The 13451-nt window shown below is 41.9% G+C and overlaps 1 protein-coding gene across 1 annotated transcript in view; it reads left to right on the top strand.

Annotated features, from left to right (window-relative positions):
- Positions 1-3651: 3651 nt before the first annotated feature.
- cfap299 (cilia and flagella associated protein 299) overlaps positions 3652-13451 on the top strand; it is a 58239-nt gene continuing 48439 nt past the window's right edge. The window contains exons 1-2 of the mRNA XM_030766320.1: positions 3652-3762; positions 6741-6871. Of these exons, the coding sequence (XP_030622180.1) occupies positions 3652-3762; positions 6741-6871 (242 nt within the window). The remainder of the gene's footprint in view (positions 3763-6740; positions 6872-13451) is intronic.

Genomic DNA, 13451 nt, shown 5'->3' with positions numbered 1-13451 from the left:
TAATCACGGGTTTATTTTTCAAACGTTAACTTGAAGGACATTGAACACACCAATAAATAATGCTTTGGATATTCCTTAACTAGAACCTCACGTTGTTTCATACAAAGAAAATCCTCCTTTGAAGATTGGTGTGGTGGGCTGAAAAAAAAAAGTTTTTCCTCCAGGATGAGTACGAGATCAAGGAAAGAGCTGTCCGTCAAAAGTGTCACTCAAGCGGCCAGCTGTTGCAAAACAAAAAAAAAAAAACCCCTTTGGTGACCTCAGCATTCCACTCAAGAGGGACGTTCCACCGGGATAAACATACCTCAGATGGCTGCTCTGTGTGTTTTGGGGTGGGGTGGGGTTTGGGGGGGGGGGGGGGGGGGGGGCTGAAGTCATAGGTGTATCAGATAGCCAACAGCCGCCCTATGGCCCCAAAACTTAACTCTGCTATTACTGTCACAGCTGTGTTTCCCACTGAACCTGAATGGCATGGCTGGTATTCCTATGTCCGTAACAGCAGTTTACAGGTGAGGTTTTCTATCTAAAGTGTCATATGTATTTGAAATGAGTTTTGAAGAGTCACCTGATGTGCTCAAACTGACGGAAACTTCACGTGTCTGTACAGTAGTCAAGGTATCCTCTTACCAGCAAGGTTTCTTTTTTTTCTTTTTTCTCTCCTTTTTTTTTTTTTTTGCCAAAGCTGCATTTTTTTGTGCCAGACCCTGAACAGAATGTTCGTATTGATAAAATTCAAAAAACAAATTTTCTGACATGGTTTGTATACGATGTCATTTATGGCACAGTTTTGGTGGTTGCATTGTTCCATACATCTTTCCATTTTGGAGGGGGGGGGAAATGGTTCTGAAGAATTTGAATTTGCGGAAAGAGAGAGTGTCTGCGACCAAGGGGTGATGGGCCTACAGAGTCTCTTTACAAATAAAGAGGTCTTCTTCAGAGGAAAAAAAAAAACCCATGTCTAATATTCTGCCATTGTTGATTTTGTCAGTTTTACGGTGGAAAAGCCTTATGTATGAAATATTAAAGCCAGACAAGCAGTCTATCTCCACTTTAAAAGTAAAGTTTTGGAAGCTGAAGTATTATACATGATGGTGGCAATCACACAAGGCTTTCGAATTCCATAAGATTAAAGGTTGGTGAAATCAAACATTAATAGTATAGTGTTATTGTGTTTAATCCACTGAGATCACCCAGGCCTTGAGACTTACCAAGAGGCCATTAAACTGATTAAAACAAAACACGTGTTGTCGCGGTAACGCCTGAGAACTCCCACGGTTTGCTTTGGCGATGATGTCATTTCCAGAATGTACATTATTCTTAAAGAGTGTTTTGCATTTTTTGATTACAATAGCAATGATTGTGGTTCAGAGCTGAATTAGTGTTCCCAAAGAAACCCTCTGTCAGGGCGCTGACTCAAAGAGAGCCGTACGATACAGGGAAGAGCTATATGGACATACATAAGGAATTTAGTCTACTGGCTTTGCAGCTGATTCCATGAAACACTGGTTGTAGCGGTTCACATTCCTTTGCTGTGCTGGCCTCAGTGGAAATTCACTCCATAATGGGTTTCTAATACCATCTGTAAACTAGCATTTGTGCTCTGGCTTTGGAGAGAAGTAACTAATTTATAAACCTTGAAGTTAGATAAGGTTATAAGTACACAACTTCTTTTCATGGTCAGTCGAATCTCAACCGAAATCTGTACACGTTTTGAAAGCAAAAGGGAAATCAGAACACTGATTGAAACAACACATAGGCGATACAAAGCTCAAAACAGCAACAACACCGATAAAACCCGATGGTTTTGTATTCTCTTTCTTCCTGAGAATGTTAGAAAAAAAGGAGACTTGGCACAAAGGGTTTGCCCTTCCTCAGGTTATGAAAGGGATTACGCAAAACTGTAGTAGAAAGAGATGAATTATTAATTTTTGTTGTAAATAATAAAACCACTAAAATGCCCAGACATAAGACATTTCAGTGGTTTTATTATTTACAGAGTGGCTCTAGAAGAGGTTAAGTTTGCGTGACTTAGCAGACGAACTTTTTTTTTTTTTAAGGGGATTTTGTGATGTCGAGGCTGATGCAACTCGACACATTTCTCTTAACGCAGTGACTCTGTGGCCATTATTGGTCGATACAAATGTGACGTCACCAGGTGAGTTCCTTGAGCTTAACTGTTATGAAACAAACACTGAAACATCTTGGCCAAACTGACCAAAAGTAAGGCTATTCCGCCGCATTTATCCCATTTCACTAACGCTTGAATCAACACACGAATGGGACCGGTCACTGGAAAAATCATATAATTGTTTGAACCTATCAAAATTCACCATGTACCTATGATGTTTTGGCTTTGTCAACAAAATTACAGACATGGAATCATATACATCAGACTTCTCACCGTAAGAATGCTGACCTAGGATCAGTTTTTAGCCTGAAACCAAATAAAAGCAATTATATGGACCAAGGAGACCTGGTCATAGATCAGCACTCTTACACTCAGAACACTGATAAGAAAAGGCCCAGGTTTCTGTCTACATATGATTGGAAAGAATGTTTTTAGGAAAGGCATCTGAGATTACAGTAGCTTTGCTATATCTGTCTGGCATGAGAATGCACAGTCAAAGGCAGATTTTGCCACATTGACTGACAGCTGCTTCATCAGTGCTCTGATGTGTCCACTATTATCCCACTTTTCAGCAGCACTTCTTGTTTTAAGGTGACCATCTTCAAATGTCAGTTTTACAAAGTAGAGGAATGGTGGCATAACAGTGACAGATTTAACCCACCCACAAACATTACAAGTTTCAAGTTTTGGCCTCAGGAACACGGTTCAGATTGCTAAAGGTTGGTTGCATAGTAAGCATTTCGAATAAGCATCAATAGGTCATATAATTATTCCAGTGGTCCACTACCATGGGAGCTAATGAACTGCTGAATCTTGGGTATTTATTTGTAAATGATTTACCATTGTTCATATTGAGAAGGACAGAATCAAATTCCGCTTTACCTCTGAGCAAGTTCTTGTGTTTTAAAGAAGGTTTGCACGCATAACGTCATTTCAAAATTCATCGAATATTTCAGTCATAATCGATTACTAGCTTCGCAACAGATTCTCGATCATCAGCACGTGGTGATAAAACTGACAAGAGAAACTGTACCGTTTCCACAAGGAGGCACGTGATGACAAGCCAAGTTAGTGATGACAAGCAAAAGGGTCTTCATGCACGTTCCATTGGCTCAGAACTGTGTTGAGAAAAGAAAAGAAAAGAAAAGAAAAGAAAAGAAAAGAAAAGAAAAGAAAAGGAAAGCCACCATTCCTGTTTTTGAATTCAATCCGATGCAGTCAGGTGGCGGAATGTTCTTTAGAAATCGTTAAAGTCTTTCGATAGCTGATTTCGTACAAGCAATGGCAAAAATAATAAACTAATATTATTTATTCTCGCAGTTTAAATCGGGAAGAGGTCTGTGACCGGTTCTAAGTCAATTAGAAGGATTCGCCGTTAGAAAAAGCATTCCACAGATTGTAGGCTTTACAGGAAAATCCTTATATCTTCTAAGTGTTATTTGGCTATTACTTGAGTGCAGGACGATGCTACGGCGTCAGCAGTAGGTTGCTACGGTAACCACACGTGCAGGACTGTAAACAAAATGGACGCGAAGGACTCGGCAGCTCCCAGAGACAGAGACATCGTGCAATTCCAGACCTATGAGGATTATCTGGATTCCAAGATTACGCCTTTAGATCTTTACTATCTTGAGGTAATGCTTCACAGCAATACGTTTATTACATTTTATAAAGCTTTTGCATTTACAAAGCTTTCCCCATAGCCAGCCTAAGCACATTACAGCCTAATATAAAAAAATCTACGAATTAAGAATGAAATATCAATCCTGATATTAACAGTCAGAGTTATATTTAATTTACGGACATTTTGCTCACTTGGGTGGTTGTTAATTTTTCTGTTTTGACGAGTTACTGTCGGAGTTGTAACGCTAGATGGCAGCACAAGATCATTTGAGGCAAATCTCAACCGACGTCACATTTCATTGTAAAATCATTACGCTTACACAGCACGATTCATATGGCTTCCATTAATGATTGTATGATACATTCAAGGTTAAGGTATTGGTAACCGTTTCCTCAGGTTATAAACTTAAGCACATCAAAATTTAAAATCTGTGATATTTTCATACTTTAGGGATGTTGGTGTGGCTTACGCCCCTTTAATGGTTAATAAGAATACTGTTGTTCTGTCCTATTTGTGTGCATAGGTGATTTTCCTCTAGTAGGAACAGGTTCATCATAAGCCCATTACATAAGCCCATTCTTTATTACGTTGTTAATGGCCTTTGTTGGGCATTACTAGTCACACCTCATTTTAATAGGCCTACGAGCCCTGATGAGGTTCTCCACGGGAGAGCTGGTGTTTAGCGTTTTCCATATAAACCCCACAGTTCTGTTTTTTTATGGTTTGTTAAACAAAACAACATAAAACAACAAAAAACAAAAACAAACAAAAAAATCTGTCCCATCGCGATGAGACCGATTGTTACGTCGCATGACAACAGTTTGCGAAAAGTTTAAAAAAAAAAAAAAAAAAAGGGCGTAAACTCTCCCTCAGTCTAAGACAAAAGCAAACCAGTCCACATTTACCAAAATCCTGTCGCTCGGCGCGTGTGAATTATGTTCTAGTTAACAGCTCTGTCTCGGGCCCCCCCCGTGGATCCACTGAGGATTTCTAAAGAACATTCCGCCACCTGAGTGCTTGCTTACTTGGGATTTGTTAATGTGGTGCTCCAGAGATGAGGTTTATAAATAATTCAACCATTAGGTCAAGGAGTTATCCATAATAGCGAGCTCAGTGTGTGGTTTGTTAACAATGTAGACCCCAGGGGAACGGCTGTAGACATACGAGAAGGATCAGTTATCACTGCGCGGAGCTGATTTTAGCGTAAGGGAATGAATGCGCCTCAGCCCATGAGAGATGTCTCATGTCTCCAGTGTTGTCAAATTCAACTATTAAGCTTATATGAGCACAGACTTCTGCGGATAACACACACGAGATGTTTTTTTTTTTTTTTGTCATGTGAATGCTTAGCAAAGATTAAATGCAAAAGCAAAACAATGAAACTAGAAATATATCTTACAAAAAAATATATATACATGGTTTTGAATAAATATTGTGAGATGGATTTTCATTTGCACTTACTTTGATAAACTCTGTGGTGGTAGGTGTTGTTTGGTTGACTTAGATTAGACTACTCCTCTCTAAAAGACAGAATGCTTTTACCGCAGCGAACCACCCAGTCAGTAGAAACGGACCTTTTTAAAGATGAACAGAGGGACTTGAAAGGGGGAAGATTTCTGGAAGACAGTGACATTGGACTGAAAATGACATTCCATTCTGTTTGATCCGTGGAAATATATGAGTCATTGAATCCACCAACTATGTCTTCTTCACTACTTTGGTTTAATACTCATTGGTGCATCTGTCAATCCATCGATCCATCCATACATACACTCATCCACCCCCCTACCCGTATATCTGTCAATCAATCAATCCATCCGTCCATCCATCCTTCACACAACTCATCTGTCCATCTATCTATCTATCAATTCATCCATCCATCCATCCATCCATCCATTCAAATCGGAACATGTAGAAACTGACTCGTGCTTGCCGACCCAGAGCACTTCATTTATGGCATGATTTGACATTCCAGCTGCCAAGCCAAGCACACCACACGAAGTCACATCACAGCCCCCACCCCCCCCCCACCCGCATGGCGGCAAGTCATTCCTCGGAGATAGATATTCCTTACATCTCTGAGGCTTTAGTCAGGATGTGTCGTTCTGCTCATCATCATTATTCTCTGGTCTGCGTTTCACCGTCTTTGATCACTGAGAGAAATACACAACAGGACCCCGTTCTTTTCCAATCGACAATCATCGAACAACATTTGGTTTGACTTCAGTTTATTTGTAAATATTAGCAAATAAACAGAACCCTGGATTCCTTTCAAATGGACCTAGGATAATGCCGACAAACAGCTAAACATCTCAACCCAAAGTCGTTGGCTTCAAAGCCACATGAAGGCCATCTGCCCCCTTGGAAGGGAGGAAGGGAATCTCTTATGTTCGCGTTAGGATTGAGAAACATGGAGCGGGCCGCAGTGCCATTGTGGCAAGATCCCCGGGGGCCTTCCTAACACGGAGCTGCCAGCATGACGGATTACGCTCGTGACTTTACCGCCGTGTTCATGGCGACGCGGCCCGAAACCAGCACATACCGAACGCATCACGATTTTTCGTTAGGCCGTCGCCACCACGATACCCCGCTGATTAATCGCTCCGCCGTCTCCCATCGACGTTTTGCGTCGGGTTAACTGCGCTGTTAAAGTTGTTTGAAAATCTTCAAAGTGATGGGAATACAGCTATGGAAAAACAAAAAAAAAAAAAAAAAAGGAAAATGACTGCTGGGACCAAGAATATACAATGCAGGTCATTAAGATTCGATTGTCTGTGAATTCTGGTGTGGTCTTGAATATACAATGAGTAAACAAATTGATAAACAATGAACTGCCACGTGAGTAAACAACGTAAAATACCATAAAATGAGACAACACACTGAGCTTTCTGTTTCGAAAGGCCCAAAGTTTCACGGTCACCGTTCTGTTTGTTGTGTATTTCCTCTCGTTTTTGTTTGTTTGTTTGTTTGTTTGTTTGTTTTCTGCAGGATGAGGAACTTGCTCGCCAGCTCATTGAGTTAGGCTACAGGGGCAGCTCTGGAGTCCTGAAAAGAGAGGAATTCGAGGCCCAGAGAGTGGCTGAACAAGCCGCCAGGCTCTCCAAAACTAACCAACCAAAGTAAGCACACACACACAGTAGCAGCAGAGGCTGGCTCTGAGAATGCACGACCCTATGTGACACCGTGCGTGCGTGTGTGTGTGCGCGCGTGTGTGTTTGTGTGTGTGTGTGTGTGTGTATGTGTGTGTGCGTTCCCATATACCGGAGTAATATGAGAATAAACAAGCAGATTAGATAACATGTGTGTACTATTGTATCAGTGATATGTTAAAATAAAATTTGCTGACTATCTCGCTATCTCATCAAATAAATGGACGTGCTGGCAAAAAAAATCCTCTCAACTGGGAACAGGGGAAGAGTTTGCATGTGTGTGTGGCTCTGTCTGAGTGTATGTGTGTCTGTTTGTGTGTGTGTGTGTGTGTCGCTGTGTCTCTGTGTGTGTGTCTGTGTGTTTGCGTCTCTGTGTCTGTGTGTGTGTGGCTCTCTGTGTGTGTGTGTGTGTTTGTGGGAGCTTTGGGATGCTGTAAACTTGGCCTCTGACTTGGACGATGATTGCATAGCTGGTGTGGTCAGGGTTCAGGAAGCATATTTGGAGAACTATATTTGTGTTTTCTTGTGCTGGTTTTGGTCTGCTCCCCTGTCTAACCACCTGTAGACGTGTCTGCTTGGCTCTCAAATCTGGCTAAACAGCCACACAAATACAAAGTTTCAGTTCAAGCTAAATAATAAAACAAACTGTAAAAAATTGGAAAAGAATCCTTCTTAGTTAGGTTTGTGTGTGTGTGTGTGTGTGTGTGTGTGTGTGTGTGCGTGCTAAACTTTAATTTCTTGTTTTTTGCTCAGAGAGTGTTGTCTTAGATGGTACAGCTTAATTATCATAATCAGATTATGAAAAAGAAAAGTAAACCTTGAGGCTGTGAGGTGGCAATTAAATCTATAAAATTTGTCAGTATCATTGAAACACACGTCAAATTTCACGTTATTCTACAAGAGGACAGAATCAGTCAGAGTCTGAATGAAGTCTATACATCAGTCGATTTCCCTCAGCGTTACAGAGGAATTCTCATTACCAGTGTTGGAATATTCTAGTTTCTCTTCCCATGGCATCTTAGCAGAATAGGATGTAAAGAACCCATGGCTGCAAGTACATCTGCTGGGAAAGGCATTTTGACTTAGTCTGTTCTTCTAATTTAGGAAAGTAGGTGAATGTTTTTTGGATTTCCTAAAACCAATTATAGCGTTGGAATGAAAGATGGAATCAGTAATGAGAGCTGTGACAGGAAACTGTAACTGAAGATGACCTCTCTCTCTCTCTTTTCATTTTCACTTTATCATCTTCTTTTTTGCCCTCTTTCTCTTTTTTTTTTTTTTCGGAGGGATTTTGCAAAGTTATATAATTACGTGGCAGGTCACGAGAAATTCCTTCGATCGGGTGTTTTCACAGCCTTAAAGGAATCGTGCAAAAAACAAGCCGACACGAGCGACCGTTATGGGGGACGTTAGAACGTAACTTGTGTTCGAGAACTGTTTGTGTGATACATCGAGATGCATTCTCCATACTCTCCGACTCCACGTTGCGCAACCTGAGATGTTGAAATACTTCATTAAAGGCCTCGGCGTATGTGGCGCAAGACTTTTAACAGCTTTGACTAGATTCGCTTGAGCGCTTTTCTCTCTGGTTACCACACCATTTCCCTTCATTTGTGACTCTGGCTTTGGCCTGGTCCTGTTTCTTTCTTTCTTTCTTTCTTTCTTTCTTTCTTTTGTTGTTAATGTAAACTGTTCTTTCTGTCTGCATGTGTTCTCTCTCTCTCTTGCCTCGTCTTTTTCTTTCTCCCCTTCCCTCCCTTTCTTTCGCTGTCTTTTCAACCTCCTCGATCTCTCTGAGACCTTTAGTGCCTGCAGGTGTAAAAACAAAGCTGTTTTCAGTTAGCCTTAGCGTTGCCTGTAGCGTGTATCTGATCAATGAATGCTTCTGCACCTGTGCTAATAAAATACCAGGGCAGAGGAGAGATTGTGCACTTGAATGCTAATCAGATGTTGCCTTGTTGTTTGCGCCGTTTAAATCCTGCGCACAACGCACTCCTCCTCACCGGCTGCTTGTGGCACCGTCTTGCCAAAGTCACAGGAGGAAGGAGCACAAATGAAGGATTTTTTTGTTTGTTTTGTTTTGTTTTTGTTTTTGTTTTTCTATAAGAAGTCATTCGTCGTAATACGATACGAGACTCCGTTGAGAAACGTGAATGAAAGAGTTTGCCTGAATGAGCGAAGACGGTTGGCATAAAAAAAAAAGAAAGAAAAAGAGGCTCTTGACTGATCTGATGTGAAAAATGTTCAATAAACATTGTTGATCTGAGTGAAAAAGAGGATTCAGATGGTCGTTTCCCTGACAGATATTCTTATTATGATTGTCATGAATGGAGTGAATGCTTCCTGATTTACGCTTTCGATCATCTGGTCCATTCGTATCTCTGCTCTGAAAAAAAAAAAGAAAAGAAAAAAGAAAAGAAAAGAAAAGAAAAGAAAAGAAAAAGAAGTACACACAGAAGGAGGACTGTATATTTATTTGACTGAAGCATTGTGTTGCCAAATAACATTATGCCTTTTCTCCCAAATTACTGTTTCATTTTTCTTGATTGCTTTGTAAACCAAGCTCCGGTCCACTTTGTCAGCTCTCACTGCCTTTGTAAAATGTACTCAATCAACACAATTGACAAAAGGAACCAGCAGTGACTTATTTCTCTTTTCTAGTTTTTTTTTGGTCCCAGAGTGAGAGACTCAGAACATTCCAGAATGGACAGAGAGCTGAATGCTGTTACAGAGCCCTGATATGAAGCCTTGGCAAGAGCCCCAAAACCGTGAGTCTGGCTGTAACCCAGCGGTAAATGTCAACAGATGGCCTGACCCCGCGTGGCTGTAACAGGCCCCGGGGCCACCGAACACCCCCCCCCCCCCCCCCGTCCAACCACCCAAACCTCCAACCCCCCAGCCCCTGTGTGCAACCACATAGTCCATGTTCTTTGTTCATTGTCTGGTTCCTTTAGAAAAACCCACTTGGAGAATTCTCCACTTTCTCTTCCCCCGAGTGAGTGTAGCCATCGCTCTCCCGCCAAGTGAAGCCCTGCTGTGAACACACACTGTACATATGCACTCCGGTGTTAATCTCCCACTCACACCGGCTGGGAAAAAAAACAGACTCCATTTGCTGGGTCCAGTTGTGCACCAGCCAGCCTCAGGGGTCAAGACCTGCTGACACCTCCGTGACTTCTCTTTTAGCCCACAAACCTGCACCTAGGGTCATTACTGCTTCCCAGAAAGGAAGGGTGTGTGTGTGTTTGTGTGTTTGTGTGTGTGTGTTTGTGTGTGTGTGTTTGTGGGTAGTTTGTCACATCTTTCCCTAGATATCTACATTTTTCCTTGTTCACTTCTATCACTCTTATTTCCCAGTCATAGTGTACAGTCGTTAAACACGACAGAGAAAAACAAATCCTCACATTTTTTAGTTCTACAGTTTAAGCGAAATGGGTTTTTGGAGCTTAGTTTTAACCTTGGTTTGACCTTCGAGGTGGAACGTTGCTTTTGTGCTTATAAACCAGCCTAAATACTCTACATGCTGTATACCCCTCCAAATGACCTCTCATTCAGCTACAATAGCCGTGTGCATGATGTTTCGTTGCAAGCATCAGCAGTTTCGTGATTGGGAATAGGGCCATCTTCTACCTGTATGTATTGCATTTTTATTATGGAAATGGATTTTATTAAAATCAACTGAGTCAACATCCCAGTTCAGTGCGCAGAGGGCCCTGACGTCAGGTTCTCTGTTAGATTTGTTTGCAGAGAATTTGGTTTTTTGGGCCGAAACAAGATCTCCTACTTCAATTTCCTTGATAGAGATTTGCAATGCGTCTTTTCAATCTGGAACGAATGTTCCTGTTTCGACCCCGGCTTGTTCTACGTGTGTCGTGTTGGCCCGATCCGGCTGGGTTCTGAGCTGTTTTGAATGAAACTTGGCTTTGCAGAAATTAGTTAGGCGCACAAGCTTTACTTTTGAAAGGACATACGTGGATTATGATAGAAATATGACTCCAGTCATGAAAAGCATTTCTATACGGTTTCCATATCATATTTGCTAAGGTGCCATGGCAGGCTAAGGTGTTATGAATGGAGAAGAAAAAGTAATAATAATAAAAAAATGCACATATTAAATGCAATTTAATATCATGCTGATTTTCTCTTTCGGAGTCAGGTTTTGGTCTTCCATGTGTTTTCAGGTCCAGGAGTCACGAAGAAAATCTGACTCTTTTCCTGGGCCTTTTTTTTATATCAGAAGAGTTATCAGAAAAAGAAAGATGACCTAGCATAAAATGTTCTCAGTGAAAAAACAAACAAACAAAACAAAATCGGCAGCTTCAATTTAAGAAAACAGACTAATGATCAAACCCAAAGGCTTTGGAATATCATGTCCTCTGTTCCATTCATGATTCCATCCAACAGGCTAACACATTGTATTCTATTCTGTTCTATTCTGTTCTATTCTATTCTACTCTGTTCTGTTCTGTTTGTATTGTGTGTTTTTTTCTATGTGAGACTGTTATAGAGCAGTGTTACAGGACATTGTGTCTGGGACACCCACCGAGCAAGCCTAATGGAGACACGGTCTCAAAATGGAGCCTCCTGTCTCGGGCCTGTGTTCTGGAATCCCGGGCTGGGCTGAGCCATCTGCTCTTTGCGTTTAAACCAAAAGCTTTTTTGGAACACTCAAGGTGCCCAAGGACAGGACCGCGGGACTCAACGTTAGCAATCGAATCACATGTCGCAGGCTGTAGCCGGGCGTTCGTTCAAACAGACAACCCCCCCCCCCCCCCCCAAAAAAAACCCCCCAAAACAAGCACAGCGCAGACTAACAGCCACAGGGAGGGTCCCTGTTTAAGCCACACGACGAGATCCATACGTTTTACTGCGCCTTGACCCCTGCGTCTGTGCTCTAAGGCTCTGTTCTCTTTTCTCTCTCCCGGTCTGTGGGCGATTGTGACGGCCTGCTCTCATCCATAAAGGCCCTATTTTTCCCCCGTTCTGCGGTGGTGCATTTGATTTGCTTTGCTTTAACAGATGTGAACGCCAGATGACCAGAGCTCCGTCTGCCGGGCCGTGCAATCATTTGGGCCGTGTTTACTCCTAAGTGATCATGCTCTCCGCGACCACATGTAACGTCTGCGTGGTCATGCTTTAAAAGAGCTATTTTGTCTTTTTTTTGTGTGTGTGTGTCACTGATTAATCCTTCGTTAAACTAATACCAATACAAGAGGCTTATGGTATTTGTCACAGTTAGCAACTCTAACGCTAATTCATTGCAAAGAATGTTCAGAGAGTTTTGGTAATGTCTGAAATAACCAACTGCCAAGGAGGTCTAAAAAGAAAGAAAAAAAGAAAAAAAGAAAAAAAAAAAAGAAAAGAAGAAGAAATTGTGGATTGGTTTTATTTTTGTCTTTAATGAAAACATCTGTTCACTTGTTGTTCATCTTTGTCATTTCATTACTATGTGCTGTCTGCCGTGCAGGCAACATTTTTGTGTGGTTTTGTGACTGAGGACGTGGTGTGTGTTTGTGTGTGTTCCCTCATCCCCCCCCCACCCCCCCTTCTATTTTTTGAGAGCTTGAGCTATGATCCTCTTTCTTTATAGATTTTTTTTTTTGTAACTACGAGCTGTTACAGCAGTTAGTGACCTGCAGAGATAGGTTTGTGTTCGACTTTTTTTTTTTTTTTTTTCCCTGAGATCCTTTACCTTAAGCTGCCAAGGCCTGTGATGTTTGATGACTCATGAGTCCAGCCCTCCCTGGGCAGGGGTGGAAGTGGTTTTTGCATTATGTAAGCCGTCTCCATAAAGATGCTAGGGAGCACTGTCATCATCCTCTTTGTAGTTTGGTCCCTCTGAAATGGCGGATGTTGGCCTGATGGATTCTGCAGTGAACTGCGGGTATTACGTTCAGTTGACTTTCTGCCTCTGTTCTAACACTTGCCTGCGTTAACAAAATACGCGAGCGTCCAGGCCGTAGGTTTGCGTCGGACAGGGTGGGGGGTGGGTGGGGGGGGGGGGTTGACAGTGTGTCTGCCGGCCGGAGAAAAACCCGGAAATGTAAGGTTAATTGGACTCAAGGCAGGGATGTGAGACAGGATGCTCGATGGGCTGTAGTTTGAGGGCACGGTTACGAGTGGTAATTGTGATACCATCTGCATAGCGACACTGAATGTTTTACAGACATCATTCTGTGAAACAAGGATTGTTGAGTTGCCCATCCGCAGACAAGCCCTTTGATCATTTGTTTACCTTTCTAGCATCTCCCCTGAGGAGCCTACTGATTGTATATTCCTGCATATTGTATATTATAGTGTGTGTGTGTGTGTGTGGGATGGGAGCAGTCACAGATATTTGAAGGTTGGAGAACGGCTGTTAAGTGGAGTTGAAATGAAGCATAGAGACTTCCCCTGTGGCTCCTGAGCATCAAGTTATAATTAAAAGCCGCAAAATTATGCTGGAGGTGAAACTACAAAAGCCGACATGTGCAAGACAGACAGACTTTGGAGATGAGCCTAAACAGATCAAAGTTCTGGTCTAATGATGACATGAAATTACTGATTACAC

Source organism: Chanos chanos, chromosome 1, assembly GCF_902362185.1.
Source record: "Chanos chanos chromosome 1, fChaCha1.1, whole genome shotgun sequence".
Classification (NCBI taxonomy): Eukaryota; Metazoa; Chordata; class Actinopteri; order Gonorynchiformes; family Chanidae; genus Chanos; species Chanos chanos.
The sequence above is the reverse complement of the archived record's forward strand: the minus strand, read 5'-3'. Positions and strand labels throughout refer to the sequence as shown.